The 23,308-nt window shown below is 35.7% G+C and overlaps 1 protein-coding gene across 8 annotated transcripts in view; it reads left to right on the top strand.

The window, feature by feature from the left end:
• The window catches only part of EVI5 (ecotropic viral integration site 5), a 149,001-nt gene that overhangs the window by 97,043 nt on the left and 28,650 nt on the right, over positions 1-23,308 (top strand). For 7 of the 8 annotated variants that reach the window (XM_023757659.1, XM_023757655.1, XM_023757656.1 and 4 more), the window contains one exon: positions 18,720-18,815. In XM_023757659.1, the coding sequence (XP_023613427.1) occupies positions 18,720-18,815 (96 nt within the window). Of the gene's footprint in view, positions 1-13,764; positions 13,789-18,719; positions 18,816-23,308 lie in introns of those variants that run through there. The other variant, XM_023757664.1, reaches the window with a different exon arrangement.

The following is a 23,308-nucleotide window of genomic DNA, read 5'->3' as shown; positions in this document are numbered from 1 at the left end:
CGTGTACGGGGCCTCTAGTAATATATAACTTTACAGTGGTGAAACCTAACAAACACTCCTTTACTTAGACCAGTGGTTCTCAACCTTCCTAATGCCGCGACCCTTTAATACAGTTCCTCATGTTATGGTGACCCCCAACCATAAAATTATTTTCGTTGCTACTTCATAACTAATTTTGCTACTGTTATGAATTGTAATGTAAATATCTGATATGCAGGATGTATTTTCATTGTTACAAATTGAACATAATTAAAGCATAGTGATTAATCACAAAAACAATATGTAATTATATATGTGTTTTCCGATGGTCTTAGGCGACCCCTGTGAAAGGGTCATTCGACCCCCAAAGGGGTCGCGACCCACAGGTTGAGAACCGCTGACTTAGACGATTATGGTCAACATTAACAGTTATGAATCACATTGTAAGTATGTACCCGTGATTCAGTGTGATAATAATGCCACTTTGTCTCTCTAGTCTTCCAGTAACCCCAAATCCCAGTCTTACCATGAGAAAAATATCAGACAAATTTTGATAGTGGGGCATCCTACAGAATGCATGACCTGTACTCCTCAAAACTCTCCAGATGATCAAAAACAGGCAGTCTGAGAATCTGTCACAGCCAAGAGCAACCTAAGAGACATGACAACTAAATATAATGTGGAGTCCTGCATAGAATCTTAGAACAGAAGGACATTAAGTTTAAAAAACAAGCAAACACACACACACACACAATAAGGAAAACTGAATAACATATGAGCTTCAGTTAGTAAAACTATCAATATTGATTCCTTAATGGTAACAAATTGACCATACTTTGTTAATGGAAGATGTTAATAATCGGGGAAATAGTGCAGGGGGTAAATAGGAATTCTGTCTTCTCAGTTTTTCTATAAGTCTAAAACTTTTTTTTTTTTAAAAACTACTATAAAAATAGTTTATGTAATCCCATGGTTTTGGGGAACCCCTAGAATTACATAGAATTTTAAATATTAGTCACAAAAGTGATTTGTTTCCAAATAAACTATAATTTATAAGAAATATTTTCTAGCTTTTTGGACCTTGTACAAATGCTGATCTTTCATGTGTGCATTTAGCTGGTCTTACAAGAAACATCACTTTAAAACTCTGTGTGTGTGTATGTGTGTGTCTTAGCACTGAGGAAAATTTTTGATTTATTATTTTTTTCAACTTACCTTATTTTCTTAAAAATATTTATATGTAGTATATACTTTTATTTTTTTCTAGTTACTAAAATGAACATTCAAACTTTTTTGTCCATGAAATGTTGTTTTTTTACTTGCTTGCTAAGGTTTTTATTAGGACTACATGAATATTTAGATTAATTAATCAATTATTTATTTTTATTAAATTTATTGGGGTGACATTGATTGATAAGATTATATAGGCTTCAAGTGTGCATTTCCATGATACATCATCTGTGTATTAGATTGTGTACCCACCACCCATATACATGGCCCCTTTACCCTTTACTACTTCCCACTCTCCTTCCTTCTAGTACTACCATACTATTGTCTGTGTCTATGAATTTCAGTTTTATATCCCACATATGAGTGAAATCATATAGTTCTTAGCTTTTTCCAACTGACTTATTTTGCTTAGCATGATATCCTCAAGGTCCATCCATGTTGTCACAAATGGTAGTATTTAATCTTTTCTTTTGACTGAGTAGTATTCCATCTATATATGTAAAAGCATAATGTGCAAACTGTCCCCTTGAGAGTTCGACCAGGAGACCAGGAGTTCGATCGCTCGCTATGACGTGAGCTGACCACCAGGGGGGGGCGTGGAACAAAGGAAGGCCGCAGCCAGCAGCCAGGGAAGGGAGGCCCTGGCCGGCAGCTGGAAGGAAGGCTCCAGCCAGCAGCCAGAAGGCCCCAATCGGCCCTGACCGCCAGCCAGGCCTAGGGACCCTACCCATGCACAAATTTCATGCACCGGGCCTCTAGTTGTATATATGTACCACATCTTTTTATCCAGTCATCTATCAAAGGACACTTTGGTTGTTTCTGTCTTGGCAACCTGTGATAATACTGCATAGAGGTGCATATGTGAATAAATACTTTCAAAATTTTCCAGTAGATAGAAGAGGAATTGCTGGGTCATATGGTAGCTCTATTCTTAATTTTTTTAGCTACTTCCATACTGCTTTCTATAGTGGTTGTGCCATTTTACATTTCCACCAGCGGTGAACAAGGGTTCCTTTTTCTCCACAACCTCTCCAACACTTGTTTTATTTATATATATTTGTCTTGTTGATAATAGCCATTCTAACAGGTGGGAGGTGGTATCTCATTCTAGTTTTTATTTGCATTTTCCTGATAACTAGTGAAGTTGAGCACCTTTTCATATATCTGTTGGCCATGACTTTAAATTACAGGAAACTGTTTTAGAAACTTACCGATAGTACATGATATGAGTATGATTTGTTTTTAGATGTTTCGAATGAGTCACCTTGAAGTCACAGAGAGGCTAACATTTACCACATTTACTATTCTGATTAATTTGTCTTAGGGCAAAGTACAAATCAGTAATAACTTAAAAGCTTAGAGGTTGCTATTGATGTTTCAGTAAGGTTATGTTGATTAATCACGGTGATTACTTATCACTTGTCAGAAATTTACTCAAATCATGGGATTTTCTTCTACTATAATAATTTCATATGCAGTTATTATTTTCTTAATACATTTGCTTTGATAAATTAATTGAAAATATCAAATTGGGATTTAGAAATTGGGCCCCTGCTGCAAGTTAATATGGTTGCTTCTGTGACCGTTGAAAATAGTTTCATAATGTAGCCTTGAAAACAAGTATTATTTAACCTTTAAAACAGTCAAGATATTGCCTTTTTATGGTCTCTAAAATAGTTTAACTTTTACAGAGAGAGAGATTGGATATATCTTTATGTAGCATAATCCCTTTGTTACATTTTTTTCATCTCTGAGTATAATTTAAAATATTTTTTAAATGTAAGCTTTATGCTTGCATTTGAGACTAAGCAACCTGCATTGTGTCATGACCCTTCTAATACCACAAACCTTCTGTAATACTACTCCCAGTGAAAACCCACATCCTATGTATAACCTTAGATTTATTTTGAAATCTCTATGAAGAGAGCATAGAGAGATTACTAATTGTTTCTGTTATTTCCTTTAAGGGTGTGATGTCTATTTGTAAACTGCGTCTTAAGTTTTAAGTTGTCAGGCTTAAAATGTCAAGGTATATTAAGTACTGATTTCCTCTTCTAAACTTAACTTAAAAATTTATTAACTAGTTACAAGTTTCAGTTGAGAATTGGGTGATATGTTAGACATCTATAGAGCATTCAAGAAAGAAAGCAGTGGTACTTCCTGTAGCCAATACTTCTACTACTACTGGGCAGTACGATACTATTTAACAATCGCTAATTTAAACAACAAGCCACCATTTTTTTCTGTTTTATTCCTGTTCTTGTTTTTATTATCTTCTCCCTTCTATTTTAGATTTATTTTGTTTTTTATATACTTAAGATAAATCATACATCCCATATTGCTTTTATTATTTAAAAATATTGGCAACTCTCATCAATAGGAGCATGCTTAAACCATAGTTAATCCATACTTGGAATAGTCCGTATCTTTAAGAAAAAATGAAGAAAGATCTGTAAGACATATTAAGTAAGAAAAACAAATGATAAACAGGATATATGTTATAATTCCCTTTGTGTCTATTTAAAAAGTGTTTGTATATATTATGTGTATAGACATACATGTGTATGCATATATGTAAGTATTAGAATACATTGGAATGTCATCTGTGATACCTATCAAACTATTTACAGTATTCTCTTTGGCAAGAGTGTTTGGTGGGAAAGGGCTTGGTGCAAAAGGATCAGGAGTTTACTTTTTTTTTAAAAATCTTCATCCAAGAATATGATTTTTGTTGTTTGTTTGTTTAATAGAGCAAGAGAGAAACATGATGTGAGAGAAAAAGTGATCGGTTGCCTCCCATACATCCCCCTGCCCCAACCAGGGATCGAACCCGCAACCTTTTTGTGTGTGGGACGATGCTCCAACCAACTTAGCTTCCCAGCCAGGGCAGGAATGTATTTTCTATACTTTATGAATTTACATGATTACCATTGTACTTTTTTTAATGTACATACATTTGAATAATTTTTAAAGTAAATATTGCTAGAATGGAAATAAGAAGTAGGAGTTCCAGATAATTATAGAAAATAGCAACAAAGAAAACTTGGTCAACCTAGCAAAAGTGCCACACTCCTCTGCCCTTAGAGTCCCTAAGCGGTCTGGCTCCTGCCTACTTCTCTGCATCATAAACAGCACACCCCTTTACGTTATGCTTTAGCAACACCAACTGTCTTTTTGTTTCTTGAACAAATATCATTCGTTCCTACACTGAGGCTTTTGTTCTTGCTCTTTCTTACATTTGGAATTCTATTCTTGCTGATCTTCCCAATACTAGTTCTTTCTCATATTTATATCTCAATTTAAAAGTCACCAACATAGAAATATTCTGTGACCACCCTTGTAAAGCAGTCCCCTCACACTGTTACTCTATTTCATCATCATGTTTTTTATGCTAATATATCTCTTATCAGTGCCTGAAATTATGTTTACTTTAAAAATTAACTCATACCCACACAATACATCAGAACCTTGTTTTTCTTATTTACTGCTATATGATACCTTGTGCCATGGCATATAACAGGTGCTCAAAAAAATAATTGCTGAATTAAATTTAAGGGGCAGAAAACAGTCATGTATAAGAGAGTCTGATATTCTGTGTCATAGAGCAGCAGATTCTAAGTACTTTATATGTATGTAAAGATTCATTTATTTAAACAAATGCTTCCCCAGAGATAGATTGAAACTGATCCCAGAATTTTCTATCCCAGTCATCTAACAAAATAGTAAAAAATAGTTGTTGTTTTTTTTTAAGGCAAATACTTTCCACTAAAAGAAGCCTGAGAGGGAAAAAGCACAACCTAATGCAATAACTTTTTCAGTGACAGTTAAGGAAAGAAATAGACCATTCTATAGCAGAGAGACCTACCAGGGCTTGGCTTCTAACCTCGACTGTCTCTCCTCTCCTTTCCACTCACCAAACGGTATAGTTGAGTCAGCACAATCCCCCAAGGATTTGTGTGTATCCCAAATGTTTAAAGAAGGAAAACGAGAATGTAATTTCCTGACAGAGGGTTGTAAAAACTTCTGGAAGGAACAATCCAGTGAGAGATAAGAAATTTTAACTAAAGTGAAGGCCGTGGGACAGCACAGTGAATTTGGGAAATGCTCTGAATTCTAAAACCAAGGTTTTGACATATCCCCCTTCCAATTAGGTTATACAAGACATTTAACAAAATTCCAGAAGAACATGTGGAGCCCTTGTCCAGCCAGCTTCTCCCTTTCCATGTGCTATCCCTCGGGTTGTAGAAAAGTGTGAACAAACTTGAGCTTGGAGGGCAAAGAAAATAGATTTAAAATATGGTGGAAAAAAGCGTTAATAAATAACCCATTTGTTAAAACATTTGAAATACCTGGACAATCACCTAGCCATGAGCATGATGAGAAGAAATGGTACAACAACTAGGTTTATAGTATTAGAACAGAGAAAGAAAGAAATACCACTCAAAGAGATCCCATACAAAAAGAAAGGTAATTCAAGGATGAGAGGAATTAATTGTTTCACCCTATTAAACAACTAAACAAATTCAGAAAAATTAAGATATTAAAAGATAAGATGATAAAAAAATGTAATGAGGTAAGAGAAAAGATTGTACCACTAAGGAAACAAATTGAAGTCTAGTGCATTATTGCTGAAACCACAAAAGACTAGTCTATTTAATAGAAAATGCTAAAAAGTGGATTAAAGGCATGGAAAAAAAACTTGGGATAACTGACTGCAGAGATTAAGAATGTAAAACAAGTATTAGCTAATAGGTACAGATGACAGACAGATTGTTTTACACTAAGGAAAATTGGTATCCCACAACAAATGGAAAGAAAGTATTCAAAAATATAAACAAAAGGAGCCCTGGCCAATGTGGCTCGGTTGGCTGAGCGCCATCCTGTGCACTGAAAGATTGCTGGTTCCATTCCCATTCAGGGAACATGCCCAGTTGTGGATTTGATCCCCATTTGGGATGCAGGCAGGAGGCAACTGATTGATGTTTCTCTCTCCCTCTCCCTTCATCTCTCTCTAAAAATAATTTTTTAAAAATCAACAAAAGAAAGGTACCTACAATTAAGGAAGATTCAAATATTAAATTAAAAGAACACCCACCCTGTGTTCTAGGAATTTGATACAGAATGCTCCGTAAATTCTCAGGGCAAATTACCTACAAAGTTTTTATGGCAAGATAAAGACTTGTCCTCCAGATTTCTCATAGCATAGTCAGTGCCAGAGACCAATGAAGCAATGGCTATGCTGCACTCTGCAATACAGAGCTCAGTGGTTCTCAACCTTCTGGCCCTTTAAATACAGTTCCTCATGTTGTGACCCAACCATAAAATTATTCTCGTTGCTACTTCATAACTGTAATGTTGCTACTGTTATGAATCGTAATGTAAATATCTGATATGCAGGATGGTCTTAGGCGTCCCCTGTGAAAGGGTCGTTCAACCGCCAGAGGGGTCACGACCCAGAGGTTGAGAACCACTGTTAGCTGATTTAAATTAAATAAAATTTAAATCAGTTCCTCAGTTACAGTAGCTCAGTAGACTCATGTTATGTGGTAGCCATTAACTACCATATGAGACAGTGCAGATGGAGAACATTTTCATTACCACAGAAAGTTCTTTTAGTGCTAGTCTACAGAAATCTGACCTTGGGTGTGACCTTGGGTGTCCCAAACAACTATAGTCAAACAAGAAATTATTCAAATATGTTGAAGAAACAAGTTGGCAGCCTGGCCGGTGCCGGCCCTTGGAACAGGGTCTCGGGTTCAATTCCCAGCCAAGGGCACATACCTTGGTTGTGGGCTGGATCCCTGGCGTGGGCTGGATCCCTGGCCCCAGTTGGGCATTTGCAGGAGGCAACCAGATGTTGTGTCTCACATCAATGTCTCTCTCTCTCTCTCCCCTTCCCTTCCCTCACTCTCTCTAAAAAAATCAATGGAAAGTATATCCTCAGGTGAGGATTAAATAAATAAATAAGAATAGGTTGGCATTTTCCATTTTGAAAAGACTGCTGGGATACTGTTCTCATGATTTTTAAAAATATATATTTTTATTTATTTCAGAGAGGAAGGGAGAGGGAGAGATAGAAACATCAATGATGAGAGAGAATCATTGATCAGTTGCCTCCTGTACCAGGGATCAAGCCTGCAACCGGGGCATGTGCCCTGACTGGGAATCAAACTGTGACCTGGTTCATAGCTCTATGCTCAATCACTGAGCAACACCGGCTGGGTGTGATCTTTTGTTATTGTTGTTGTTAATCCTCACCCAAGTATATATTTTTCATTGCTTTTTTAGAGAGAGTAGGAGGGAGTGGGGAGAGAGAAACATCCATGTGAGGGAGACACATGGATCGGTTGCCTCCCGCACATGCCCCAACCAGGGCCAGGAGTCGAACCTGCAACCCAGGTACCTTCCCTTGATGGGAATCGAACCTGTGACCCTTCAGTGTGCGGGCTAATGCTCCAGCCTTTGAGCCAGACCAGCCAAGGCTCATGATCCTTTCTTTAAAAAACTACTGGAAATTCACCTTAAAACAAGTCAAAATAAAGAACTAAGAAATGTGTATGTTATTTGAAAAGATGGGTAGTGAATATTAATTAATTTAAATAGAAAAAGATACATGAAGAACATAAAATAAGCAACACCATTTTTAGGAAAACAATTCCAGCACATACCCTGCTGTGATCTGTCTCACAAATGTGGGACTAGGAGTGAAAGCTGACTTCTGCACCTGGCTTTTTCCTAGCTGGCCATGTGGTCCTTGGTAAGTTAGCCAGCCCCTGAATCTGCTTCATCCTCTAGTCTATTGAAGCTTAGGTCAAGCCATCTCTGAGGACAGTGCACAGATGAAGGGACCATCCCCCAAAAGAGGATTATTCTTTATCAACCGAGAGGGAAGCAATTGGTAATAAGAATCCAGAGTCTGGGAACAGTTGGTCTCTAGACCACAATAATCATCAGGTTGGGAGAAGCGGATCTAGGGAAATAACAGCGATGGGCAGTAAAATGACAAGAAGATGAAATGATGTTTACCTAGAAAGGCTTTTTGGAACTAATTCTTCAAAAGTGTTGGTATCCCAAGGCAGCACTCCCCAGAGGTCCTGTCAGGTCCTAACCCAGCATAGCGTGACGGTGTTTATCATTAGTAAATGGGCTGTCTCGCCCTCTATCCTTTCCTCATAGGGGAAAGTGAGGCAGAAGCTGCTTTACATGACACAAGAGCACGTATTTGGGTTTTAACTTTGTGGTGTCAAAAACACACACACACATAACAAAAAACAAACAGTGCACCCTTTGATAGGTTAGTTGGTAGAGTAAAAAACAAGAAACAGAGCCAAGAAACAGAAATGGAGATGAATCTTTCACTGAGATGATAACCCCCATGACATGGAATATGAAGATAATAAAATATGACATTTACACTATCCAGAAGATGAATCACATTTTCTTTAGCTATAGAGTTCTCTAGCTGTGAGCACTGTGTCAGTGCAAGATGAACCTTAATGAGTGGCTATTTGATGCTTTCTTTTTTTTTTTTAAATCCTCACCTGAGGAAACTTTTTTACATTGATTTTTAGAGCGTGGAACGGAGGGAGGGGGTGAGCGAGAGATACATTGATTGGTTGCCTCCTGCATGCACCTAGACCGGGGCCGGGCCGGGGGTTGAATCTGCAATCCAGGTATGTATCTTGATTGGGAATTGAACCCAAGACCCTTCAGTCCACGGGCTCTAACCACTGGAAAAAACTGGCCAGAGTTGATGCTTTCTTTTTTAAGTCCTCTCTTAGTGATTTCTTTGTGACTAACCCTATACTTTTCCCGGAATTTAAAGTCATCTGCCTACTTTTTAGAATACTTTTGTGAAGAGACAAATGACAGGTTTATTTTAAAGTGATGTCAAACATGGAGAGAGTTCTTTGAACCTCACAGTTAAACCTATAGGGTAGTCTCTTAATAAGAGGCAAAAATGTTTTGGTCTACACTTACTCCCTTGATCCAACCACCCATTAAATATATATTACATTAGTTTTACCTCACTGCCTACTTGGTTTGAAAAAGGGAATAAAAACAGTGTTTTACTTGGAGTTTTGTTGGAATGGTAAAAATTTCTATTTTAACGTGTATAATACACAATTTTTCGACTTGGACTCTTCAAAAATATTAACAATGTCATTAAAAAAGGCAGAGGGACTATTATAGGTTAAAAGAGGCTAAAGAGATACAGTAACCAAATGTAACTGTGAACCTTGGTTCTATTCTGGACAGTAATAAACATTTTGCACACTTTTAGGGAAATTTGAATAGGAACTACATGTTCAATGAATATACTATGGAATTAGTATTAATTTAGGTGTTATGATGGCATTTGGTTATGGAAGACATTTCCTTATTCTTAGGAGATACGTACTGAAACATATAGTAGTGGCATGTCTTATCTGCAATTTACATTCAAGTGGTTCAGAAGATATACACAGATGGAAAAAATGAAGACAAATGTGGCAAAATAGTAACTGGTGAATATAATTGGAGGGCATATAGGTATTGTTGTACTATTAGATCTGTAAATTTGAAAAATTTGAAAACTAAAAGGCTAGAGAAAAATTTTGTAAGATGTAAATAATATACAAGATTAACTGTTTAAATTACCTTAAACAGTTATTAACTGTTTAAATTATCTTAAAAACCCAAAAACTTCTAAGCAAATTATCTGGTAGTAGAGAGTATTAAAAAACCAATGGCTTGTAACAATGGCTTTTAAAATCTGCTATCTTCCTGTGTAAGGAAGTGTCCTTCCTGTGGCAAGATAGGATAAGTTATTGCCAACATTAAAAACATAGATAAAGAAACAAATAAACAAGAATCGATTTCTAGACATTCCTATTACAATATCTCTTTTAAAATGAGCTGACTAAATTTGTGGGTTTAAACAAACCTGGCCCCTGCCTCTTCTTCTCTCCACTCCACAATATTTTTTAAGAGCATACACTACTAAACCCCACTTTCCTCCCAAACAGTTGTTTAAAGCAATTTAACAACGTATTCATCTCAGATTTGGTGCAATATATCATGTAAAAACATGCTGCTTAGAGGTATCGAGAAAACATTGCACATTTTTTCTTACATCTTCTAGTTTGAGGAACCACCACCACATGTAATTATTCAACTTTCTAAGTACGTGTTGGAGTACAGGAGATGTAGTTGAAGAGATCTCTGAATAAAATGTCCACTTTCAACTGTGACTGTTTATACACTGCGTAAATATCTAGTCATTTTTTTTCCTGCTGACTACAGTATTTGTTGATTTTTTAATCAACTGTAACAGAATATGTGGCACATCCTGGGCTCATTCCATTTCTACCTCATCCTTTTTCTGATTACAGCTCCCTTGGTTGCAGGGGAAAAGCAGGTGAGTGTATATGCCTAAAGTCATTGCTGCACAGTGGAAGTGGTGGAACACTGGAACCACTACTCTGAGTAAAATATTCCTCTCCACACATTTATGTGTTATATTAAAGAACATGGCTTTTTTATTATACCCACCTGTTACCTAATAAAAAGTTTAGGGAATTGGACTTCAAATTCCCCTTATTTATTGCCATATCTCCTCATAGAAATTGATGTTCTTAAGTTTTTATAGAATCATTTTGCTGGTCTCCAAATATTTGGTTTCTCTTCATTCTTTAGAACCGTTATCTTAGTTTTCAGTAATAGGGGTCATATGTGTGGAATTTTCTCAGATCCTAACCATTTTATTTAGTTCCTCATCATATATTACTAGATTTTAAAATAATATTTCTGTTTGAGAAGTAGGTTAACCAAGAAAGGGATTTGAGTTCAAAATTGAACCAACCTCTGTAGACAGGGAACTGACCAGCTGAAAGTAGCATAGATATAATGTGAAGTGAAACTGATAGCAGAATTGAAAAGAAATTAATTTAAGAGCCCTTGACAGTTTTCCTCTATTTTTGTTTTTAAATTATTCTTTCTGGAAATGTAGAGACTATTTGTAAATAAGGTTATGAGTCTTGGTCATTTACCACATTTACCATTGTGGTGGTAGTTGAAAGAAATATTTCTCTTTTTTATATGTAAAATTATACTAAGTAATTTTTATAACAAGTGTAAAGTCATAAAATGTTTGAGATCCTTAGGAAATAGGATTAAAGGTAATTTATAATTGGCACATTAATAGAATTTTGAGTTTGTGTTAAAAAACAGTTGATAGTTAATTTTCAAAGGTGCTTCAAACCAGGGCATTTCAAGTTTAGGTCTACACACTGGCTACATCATAATCACCACTATAGTGTGGCTTTCAAATTGTACTGATTTCAAGCCCCAATCCCAGATATTTAGGATTCAGGTCAGAATGGGTTCTTTTAATCTGTATGTTTACAAAACTCCCAAAGTGATTTTTCTTCATAGTCAACCGTGGGAACTACCGCTTTAGGCATTTTAGATTATATTATTTATATTTTTGTATTCATTTACTTAGCCATATTTTATTTTAAACTATTATGTTTTTTGCAGTTAGCAGAAAACCCAATTCTGAATTTATCCGTGGCTATTAATAATAAAAGGGATTTATTGGCTCATGAACCTGAAAAGTTCAAAAGTAGGATGTGCTTCAGGAAGTTTGATGTGGACTCCAACTTGTTGCATTGAAGCATGATTCTCAAGACTCTGCCCTTGTCATTTTTCTCCTCAGGAGGTTTTTTCCTTATTGTGTTAAAATGGCTAACAAGTACCCACATATCATAATGTCCAGAATAAGAAACTGTGCCCCATAATTTCCAGCAAAAGATTTTGAAAACCACACTATTTGTACAACCCCTGAATCAACCACTGTGCAACATAGGTGTGATTACCCTGCTTGTTTTAAACCCTATTAATCAGGGCTTACAAATAGGGTTAAGGATGGGGATGATTCTAATCTTAATACCATTACATAATGACGGAGAGATAAGGAATCTTGAGGAAACAACCACAAAATCTACTACAAAATATTCTGGAGATGAAATTATAACTCAGCTCTCTCTAAAGTTATGTTATATTTTAATAAGATACTAATTTATGTGATTTAATCATATTGCTTTTTAGTTTCTTAAATTTCCAGTAAATGTGAAGAAAGTAGTATCTATTCCTAGAGCAAAAGGTAAATTTTAAATGAAGAGTCACTAACCTTTGGGAGATAAGTATCTTTTTCTATATATAAATGAGGTACAGTGTGGACCAAGGGCTCACTCTTTAGCAGGCAGTAAGGAGAGACAATTAATTATTTTTATTGATGGCTTCTTCCTCCCAGTATTTTACATGAAAATTTTCAGACATACAGAAGTGGAAAGAATTGGACTATGAACACCATAAACTCACCCGCCTCCATTCTAAAATTAATATTTTGATATATTTGATCTATTCTTTATCAGAAACTCACCTATCCACCATTCTAGCTGCCTAATTTTTGGATGCATTTCAGAGTAAACTTGTTACACTTTACCCTTAGTCACTTAAACATGCATATTACTAACTAGAGTTATGGATGACCTTTTGATTAATAAGAGGTGTATGTACAAAGTTCTATGGTTTAAGGCCTCAATATGAATTAGATTATCATAGATATTATACTGGTAATTGCTAAAATATTCAAAGATAGTTCCAAGAGTGAAATGTACATTTAAACCTTTTTCAAATGTTACTTTATGCCCTCTTAATATAAAGTTTCTTTTATTGTGTGCCAAAAGGTTATATATTTAAAGTCTGTTCAGTGAAATTACAGAATACCAAAATTGTTGATGTGTTTGAGCTCTTTAAGTTTATTACTTACCTAATTAGTTTTGCTTAGGAAACTGGTTAACCGGCAATGTATTGATGTTATCAGCTAGACAAAAAAACTTAAGAAAATGTAGGTTCCTGGTAAATTTATTAGCATAGTTGACATTTTCCCACCTGCTTATCAGAAAGAACCATGCGGACATTGCTTGAAAATAGAAAGCTTAAAAATACTTGCAAAAATCTTAAATATTAGGTTATTGAATGAACTGTCTCACAAGTGAAATTAAATTGATACCCCTTCTTAAAATATATTATTTTTACTTAGATTTGGGGAGGGTATTGTAAATATATAGTTATTCAGTTTTTACATTTAAAGAGGATTCTTAAATGACTTTGAATTAATATATTTAAATGAGAGCCCATTTATAGAACACAAAAATCCCAGACTTTTAGATAAAAGGTTATTTATACATTTTAATTTATTAAATAGCATTTAAAATATCTCTCACTTTTCAGTTCTGTTTTTTAAGTAGCAGCTATATTTCCTTTAAGCAGACTGTCGAATCAGAATATCCCATGCAGAGCTTTCTAACTGGTGTGTCTGTCACACATGTGCTGCTGATGTGTGACAAGTGTGCTGGGATGGTGACTGTCTTGTCCTCGGGTCACCCTTCCTCTTTCCTCAGTTTAGTCAGTGTGCCTTACAAATTGTTGTTTGTGGGGTGTGTGTGTGTGTGTGTCCAGAGAAAATGGTTTAATGGACATCATAGTCTGACTTGTTGTCTGTAAAAGTTTTGCTGAAGGAGAACCACGATGGCGGCATAGGTAAACACCTGTACTTGCTGCCTCTAACAACCACATCAAAATTACAACTAAAAGGCAGAACAACTATCATCCAGAACCACAGGAAAGCTGGCTGAGTGGAAGTTCCACAACTAGAGAGGTGAAGAAAGCACATTGAGACTGGTAGGAGGTGCGGAGGTATGGAAAGTTCTGGCACCCGGGTGTGCTGCTTTTTTAATTGGAAGGGAGATACAAGCTCCAGCTTGCTCTGAACTCCAGTTCTGGGCAAGACTCTGGGGGACCCAGACACATATGGGGAGAAACTGGACTATCTGGCATTGGGACAGGAACACGAGGGTGGCTTCCTTCAGCGGTGCTTGCGGCAATCATTGTTCCTGCTTGGGGACACTGGGACACGGGGACCTCTCCGGTGCAGGGCTGACTGGCAGCCATTGCTGTTTGCTCTGCCCTGGTGATTCCCTGAGACCCTGCCCCACCCAATTTACAACCCACCCAAGCTGTGCACAGCAGCTTTTGCATATGAATGGCCAGTCCTTTCTCAGCCTAAAACCTGTTAAACAGGCAGCAGCCTGCCTTGCTACACAGCTAGGCCTCTGGGCACTTCCAAACCCGATACATAGAGGAGGAATCTGCAGATCTCTCTGTAGCTCCTGCTAGGCAGCCCCAGGCTGTGGCTGACTTTGGAGATCCAAGAACCAGTGTACCCAGTGTTCAGTGTGAGACCATACTGGATCACAACTCTTCACATCCATAAGCGACACACTCAAGGGCAGACTCAGTGAGCACCAAAGCCCCACTGAAGCAAGTCCTGCCACATAAGGTTGTTTCCAGCACAGGAGTTCTTCCATTGTAGACATAGCTGGTCCTCACAGCCAATTGGGCCGGAGGTCAATTACTCCCAGTGATACCAACAGCAATCAAGGCTCAACTACAACAAGACTGTGCACACAGCCCACAAAGGGGTGCACCAAGAGCGTCCACCTCAGGTGACTGGGGAGGCTGAACCATTGGGCTCTATAGGACACCTACCACACAAGGCCACTCTATCAACTCAGGAAGACGTAGCAGCTACCCAATACATAGAAACAAACACAGGGAAGCAGCCAAAATGTGGAGACAAAGAAATGTGTCACAAATGAAAGAAATGGGAGAAAGCAAACTACTGGATATAGAGTTCAAAACCACAGTTATAAGGTTACTCAAGAATCTTCTAGAAACCTCTGAGGAACTTAGTGAGACCTTCAAGGATCTTAGTGAGAATGCCAAAAAAAGAGGAAAAGGACCAGTCAGAAATTAAGCATACACTGACTGAAATAAAGAATAATATACAGAGATTCAACAGCAGACTAGAGGATCCCAAGAATCAAGTCAAAGATTTGAAATACGAGGAAGCAAAAAACACCCAACCGGAAAAGCAAAAAGAAAAAGAATCCAAAAATATCAAGATTGTGTAAGGACCCTCTGGGACAACTTCAAGCGTACCAACATCCGAATTATGGGGGTGCCAGAAGGAGAGAGAGAGCAAAATATTGAAAACCTATTTGAAGAAATAATGACAGAAAACTTCCCCTACCCGGTGAAAGAAATAGACTTCCAAGTCCAGGAAGCGCAGAGAACCCCAAACAAAAGGAATCCAAAGAGGACCACACCAAGACACATCATAATTAAAATGCCAAGAGCAAAAGACAAAGAGAGAATATTAAAAGCAGCAAGAGAAAAAAAGTCAGTTACCTACAAGGGAGTACCCATACGACTGTCAGCTGATTTCTCAACAGAAACTATGCAGGCCAGAAGGGAGTGGCAAGAAATATTCAAAGTGATGAATAGCAAGAACCTACAACCAAGATTACTCTACCCAGCAAAGCTATCATTTAGAATTGAAGGTCAGATAAAGAGCTTCACAGACAAGAAAAAGCTAAAGGAATTCATCACCACCAAACCAGTATTATATGAAATGCTGAAAGGTATTCTTTAAGAAGAGGAAGAAGAAGAAAAAGATAAAGATAAAAAATTATGAACAACAAAGTGACAACAAATACATATCTATCAACAAGTGAATCTAAAAATCAAATGAATAAAAAATCTGATGAACAGAATAAACTGGTGAATGTAACAGAATCAGGGGCATGGAAATTGAGCGGACTGACAATTCTCGGGGGGAAGGGGTTGTGGAGGGTGTGGGAAGAGATTGGACAAAGTTTACACCTATGGACGAGGACAATGGGGGGGCGAAGGCATGGGGTGAGATGGGAACTGGATGGAGGGGAGCTATGTGGGGAAAAAAAGAGGAACATCTATAATAATCTGAACAATAAAGATTAAAAAAAAGTTTTACTGAAGAAACCCAATATTAAGCTCTATAAAGTTATATTTAAATCTAAAAACAATTATATACAATAGGAGTTAGACATAAAGTTTTTCTCTTGAAATTCTTCCTTTTTCCTACAATTAATGAAAATTCAAGGACCATCTGGGTTTTTTTAGTCATAAAATCTAAGAGAACTTCTTTGATTTCCACAAGTATCTTTCAGGAGTCGTTAAGTTAAAAACACTCCCATTTTTATTGTAAAATTTCTTAACTGCCTCATTTTTTATTAAATACTGCCTTTCCTCCAAAGAAATCGAGGTGCTATACAAAAAAGTTTAGCTAAACCCTACTAAGACTACCTTTGGAGGAAACAGCTCTTTGGCATCACTTGATCACTTTCTGTAAAAACGAATTTAATGGTTTCTATCTTAACAAACTTTTTTTTTTTTACAGGAAAGAATTGGTATTAATTATTGTTACTGGTCATTTTTCATCCTTTCAAGTTGAAGTATTTCTGTATTCTTGAACTTTTTTCTTACAACATTAGAGCTTACCTTGGGCTTTGTCATTTTATTTGCCCTGAAATTTCTATTGTATCCCACATGATATTACTGCTATGGGATGTCCAAAATCCTCAAGAACTTTGCCTTCGTTGAGGACCAGATTTAAAGGTACCTTTCTCCAAGTCTGACCCCAAACCACAAATAACTAGCCTTTCCATTTCGTCCTGAAGGATTTTTTTCTAGAAGTGGGTTACACTTTCTATTTAATCAGTCCTTTCAAGGGAATTAATATGATGTGACACTAAAGTTAAAAATCATCAAAAAGTATAGCTGAACATATATATCTAAGTGAGTGATTCTCACCAAATTAGTTGCCTTTGGAAGTGTATCTACTTACTCAGTTGCTGCTGCCATTTCTCATGCTACATATAATACTTGGAAAAAACATTTTATAAAAATAATGTTTTTTTAAAAAATTTTACGTCACTGAATAGTTTCCCTCCATATGTTATTTTTCTCTTTTCTACATTCTTCTCACTTCACTCACTCACTACCTATGCCCTTTTATTTGACATCATCCTTTCCCACTTTGGGGTTCACAGGACTAAGATGGAGTAAGTCTATAGCCAAGGAAAGTGTTAGGATAAGATAATCATGAAACAGACTGAATTTGGGAGGTGAGTTAAATCACTACATACAAGGATGCTTTTAGGAGTTAGGGCTTAATTCCTTTGGGGATCCTCAATGGAGAAAGTCTGATAAGTCCTCAAGATATTTTAGCTATTATGGTTGCAGGTGATAGAAACCCATACACATACTGGTTCAAATAATAAAGGGACTTTATTGGTTCATTAAATGAAAAAACAGGTTGCCCAGGCTAGTGTGGCTCAATTGGGTGGGCATCCTCCCATGCACCGAAAGGTTGCCGGTTTCATTCCTGGTCAGGGCATATGCCTGGGTAGCGGGCTGGATCCCTGGTAGAGGTTGTGCTGATCCATGTTTTCTCTCTCTTCCGCTCTCCCTTTCTCTCTTTCTGAAAATCAATAAAAATCTTTTTAAAAAGAAAAGAAAAAGCAGGTAGGAAAGGCTTCTGAAATAATTTAATTAGGAACCAATCTGCTTGGTTTCTCAGCTCTTCTGTTGGTTCTACCCTTCTCTGGCCGACAAACTAATATTTTAACTAAAGTTTCAAAATATGTGTGTGTTTTCCTTAAGGCTTATGGCTAAAATTCATAGGCATCTTTTGTATATATATAAGAAGCCTAGCATAAGTATTTGGGATATAGTAATTGTTAAATTAGATCTGTGCTTAGGTGATTTATATATGATATTCATGTGTTTAAATATATAAGAAAAGTTTTAGAGCCTATAGAAACTGTAGTTGTGTTTTGCAGCTATACAAATATTAGTTAAATCAAACTGCTTCAGCAGGCCATATCCAATAAAAGGTTTTTAATGCAGGTTGCCAAAAAAGAATAAAGAGCAATAAAGGGAAGGGCTACAGCAGCGATTTCTAGGACTCCCAGCACACATTCCTGAGCTAATTGAATAGAAGAGAGTCAGAGCTGTCTTCCCCTTTTAAGAGTGGTTTGAAGAGCCTTTTTTCCTCCCCTTCTCTGCTGCCCAAGCAAAAGCAGATTCCCAGTGTAGCTGTAGGAGGCTCACTCCCTTCTCAGCTAAGCACTGAATCTCTTATAGAGAGAAAATCATTAGCACTCAAAATAACTGCCGTTTCTCATGCTACATATAATACTTGGAAAAAACATTTTATAAAAATAATGTTTTTTAAAAAATTTTACGTCTCTGAATAGTTTCCCTCCATATGTTATTTATAAATAGCTTTGAAATTCTAGGATAATTTTTTTCACTACTAGACCCAATTAACTATTGATTTGTAAGAGTCTCTCAAAGGTACCTTTTGTAAATTGTATTTATTGTAAACAGTTCCATTAAGCATTATTTAGAAATACTCAGTAAAGTATACTATGAGTTGTTTTTCATAGATAGAGAACAGATTTGTTCAGAATTTAGCCATTTAAAGGGTATGACATTATGCTGTCCTATATTTTCAAGTATTTGAGTACATGCTGTGAAAATTCCTTTGTTTTTCCTTTGATGTTTTCACAAAACAGAAAGAAGAAGGAAAGCTTCAAGGACAGCTTAACAAGTCTGATTCTAACCAGTATATTAGGGAACTGAAAGATCAGATAGCAGAGCTGAATCATGAGGTAAGTGATAAATTTTGATCTTCACATATTTCTTTCTTCCTTCCTCTGTATTGTAACAACACTTTATTACTGGTTATGACTGACTCTTTCATGAGAAGTGTTTTCTGTAAATTCTTTTTTTAAATTTTGTTTTATTGCTTAAAGTATTACAAAGAGTATTACATATGTCTCCTTTTTTTGTAAATTCTTGATTATAATTATATTTTAGAAGATTGTCTTCTTTTAACAAGATTTTTTCTGTTCCAATATTGAAGGTTTATTTTTCTTAAACCTATTTAATGATTATCTAAAATAGTCAATATTTGCATGAAAAATATTTTATTTTTTATTATGATCTAAAAACCCTTTATAGTTTATCTCAAGTGTCAAAGTGACTGCAATTAAGCTAAAAATTTTTATACATACCAATAGATTTGTGGTATTTACCGTTGTGGATAGAGGGAAGTCATTTTACTCTTCTCTTCTTTTTCCCTGCATGGTGGTATTACTGAGATTGCAAAAAAGGATACTTGCCTAATTTCAGTTAACAGATTTCTTAGTAGCTGAATACTTTTAAACTGGCACTACCTTGAATCTGTGAGATTCAACTCATGAAATTCAGATAATTTTGCCTAGTGTACTATATTAAGTAATTTAAATTACTTAAACTAATGTGTTTTGATAGAGGAGTACTTTCTGTTACTATGGCTCTAGGTCAATTTTCTTGTCCTCTATTATTTTCTAATGATAAATATCTTTAAGACATTAATGGAAAAGCATGTTTCTCATCCAATCTTGAATTATTTGTACAATAACGTTTATTCACAGTGATGAGAAATGTAATGGGTAACATAAGCCTCTTCATTAAGGGGGGAAAAAAACACTCAGTAAGTTAATTTAAACCTCAAAGGAAAAAGTTTGGACATTACTCTTTCCTGGTGTTACATACACTCTTCAGTTAAAGTCTGAGTGTTTTGAGTAATACCTCCTGGAGGTAGTCAATCTAAGTACATTCTGAATGAAGAAACAAAACATTAACAAAAATTTTTAATCTTAGATATGGTTTAATTTAATTTGTCCTAAAATTTTGGGCATCATTCCTGTGACTATTGATTTTCAGCCATGATAACATATGAGATATTTAGGATTCTGCATAATTTTTACTTATTTGTGTACATTTTTTATGATCTCTTCTGATCCACTAACCTAGTATGAAAAAACAAGTTACAGATAAGCATGGTCTAGAAACCCTTATTCTTTTGAAAACCCAAGCATTATTCCTTGTGTTCAAAAGGTTTTCTCAAGGAAATTAATGATTAAAGTAAAGCACTCTCCTATTTATAATTTTGATTTCTAGTGATAAGGAAGTTTTCATGTTGCTGAATTAAGAAAATTGTATGTGGATTTACTTTATTTCTAAGACTATCCTAAAAATCAGTCTGCAAATATTAAATTTTCCTGTCATGTACCTTGACTAAAAATAATGATACTCTCCTCATCAGGACCGGTAGAAAATAGTTTAGAGCGTCTGCCCCCTGGTCAGTATGCGTCATAGCTACTGGTCGAATGGTCGGCCGGTCACTTAGGCTTTTGTATATATAGATAATAGCTACCATTCATTTAACAGTCACTCTCTGCTGGACACTAAGTGTTATAACTAAGTGTTATACTTCCATTATTTCTTTTAATCTTCACAGCAATCCTATGAGTAGGTAACATTATTATTATTCATGTTTTACATATAATAAAAAGTATTAACTCCTCATGGTCATGTACTAGGCAGTAATAGAGGTAGGATGCTAGTTCAGACTATATATGACTCCAAGCCCATACAGTGCACTTAAACCACCATATGCTATATAGCCTCCTTTGAAACATACAGGGGTAAGTAAGCTGGTAACAGCATTTGGGCTGGGTTTTGAAAAATGAAAAGAAATTTTTCAGGTAGATTGGGCATCAGGGACACTTAAATAAACAAAATTATAGGTACCAGAAATGAATAAGCCATCTACTTTTGCAATATAGTTCTATCTTTTTACAGCTGCTGACCACTAAAGACAAATAATTTTTCTTTATACCAGGAAAGGAAGATGAGGTAGAAAGTTATTCTCATTTATAAGCCAAAGGAATGTACTCAGAAATCATCTAGGAATAGACTTATTGAGAAGTATATTCCAATAGTTCAGCCAAATTACCAGTTGACTAAGCTTCTCAGTCTTTTGCTATCATTTGCAGTATTGTTTCATGGGAAAATGCATACCAAACAACTGATTCAAAAATGGTTTTGGAATATAGAGTCTATGTTTTCACTAGTTCTTCATGGTGATATGTTCTGATGGATGTTCTAGGAATAGATAAATTTATTTCAGATTAAAGATAGTTTGCTTACACTAAAAAATTGTTCCATTAAACAGCTTTGATGAATTTTTATATCTTTTTTTAACATTTTTTTTCATATATTTTAATTAATTTATTTTTTTTTACAGAGAGGAAGGGGAGAGGGATAGAGAGTTAGAAACCTCGATGAGAGAGAAACATTGATCAGCTGCCTCCTGCACACTCCCCACTGGGGATGTGCCCCCAACCAAGGTACATGCCCTTGACCGGAATCGAACCTGGGACCCTTGAGTCCGCAGGCCGATGCTCTATCCACTGAGCCAAACCGGTTAGGGCTGAATTTTTATATCTTAATAAAATAGTTTATTGTGCTTTATGTTCTTAAAATCTTATAAAAGTATTTCTAGTTCTGTTTGCTTAATAGCTTTTCTTTCTTTTCCTTGGTTATAAGACTTCTCTTCAGCTAGTCTTCAGTTGGTTATTCAGGTTGATTGTTCTAATTTTAGTTGTGATTACAGTTTGGTCCTAGGAAGAGGTGAGTGTAACATCCACCTTTTCTGCCACCATCTTGGATCTCCCTAGCTTTTCTTCCTTTTTTTTTTTTTTTTTGTTAATCCTCACCTGAGGATATTTTTCCATTGATTTTTAGAGAAAGTGGGAAGGAGAGGGAGAGACAGAGAGAAACATTGATGTGAGAGAGACACATCGATTGATTGCCTCCTAAACCCATCTGACCAGGGTCGGGGAACCTGCAACCAAGGTTCCTTCCCCATGACCGGAATCAAACCGGGGACCCCTCAGTGTGTGGGTGGACACTCTATCCACTGAGCAAAACTGGCTAGGGCCTTTTTTCCTTTTTAAAATAATTTTTAAAATAATTTTTTAATTTTTCAAAATACAGCTGACATATAATATTAGTTTCAAGTGTACAACATAGTGAGTGACATTTATATAACTTACGAAATGATCACCCCGATAAGTCTAATGTCCATACATAGTTCATCTACAATATTAGATTATACATAGTTAATCTAATCTGACACCATACATAGTTATTACAATATTATTGACTATTCCCTATGTTGTACTTTATATCCCCATGACTATTTTTATAACTGGCAGTTTGCAATTTATAATCGTAATCCCTTCCCCATTTTCGCCCACCCCATCAATTCCCCCTCCCATCTGGCAACCATCATAATAATGTTCTCTATATAAGTTTGTTTCTGATTTGTTTGATCATTTATTTTGTTTTTTAGATTTCACATATAAGTGAAATCATAGTATTTTCCTTTTTCTGGCTAACTTATTTAACTTAATATAATACCCTCTTAGTCCATCCATGTTGTCACAAATGGCAAGATTTCACTCTTTTTTTTATGGCTGAGGAATATACCATTGTATATATGTACCACATCTTCTTTATCCATTTGTCTGTCAGTAGATGCTTAGGTTGCTTCCATATCCTGGCTATTGTAAATAATACTGCAATGAACATAGGGATGCATATGTCTTTCAAAATTGTGTTTTGGGTTTCTTCAGATACATACCCAGAAGTGAAATTGCAGAGTTCTTTTTTGTCTCTTGTTATAGCCTTTATTTTGTACAAGTGGCTGAAGTCTTCCATGCCTGACCCCCTCTTTCCCCAGCCTCCTTGTGAAGGGAGGGGAGGCTGGGGAATGTCAAGGGGGGGTGGGGGAGAGACATATGTAATACTCTCTGTAATACTTTAACCAATAAAACAAAATTTTTTAAAAATTGTGAAGGGAAAATAAAAATCTTGTGTTTTTTCTATAATTATTTTAATTCTGTTTGTTTTTTATCTTTTTGTGATCTTGTTTGTTTGTATGTTTTATATGTGATATAGTGTGCTTTTTTTTTTTTTTTACCTCCAGGAGGTATTGTTAATTTTAATATTTATTTGGCTTATATAAATTAAGCAATAATAAAAAACCCTTTATTTTTAAGATAATGTAATCTAGGAAAATATTTAATATTAAAGCTAGTTTAAGTTTGGTTTGAATAGACATGTCTTTTAAATTTATTAACTGTATATTCTAAACTTTATTAAATTTATTAACTTTATATTATATGTATATAATATATGTGTGTATGTGTCGGGGGGAGGGTATATATATATATGTGTATATATGTGTGTGTGTGTGTGTGTGTGTATA

Source organism: Myotis lucifugus, unplaced genomic scaffold (genome assembly GCF_000147115.1).
Source record: "Myotis lucifugus unplaced genomic scaffold, Myoluc2.0 scaffold_110, whole genome shotgun sequence".
Lineage (NCBI taxonomy): Eukaryota > Metazoa > Chordata > Mammalia > Chiroptera > Vespertilionidae > Myotis > Myotis lucifugus.
This window is presented reverse-complemented; position numbering and strand designations above follow the sequence as displayed.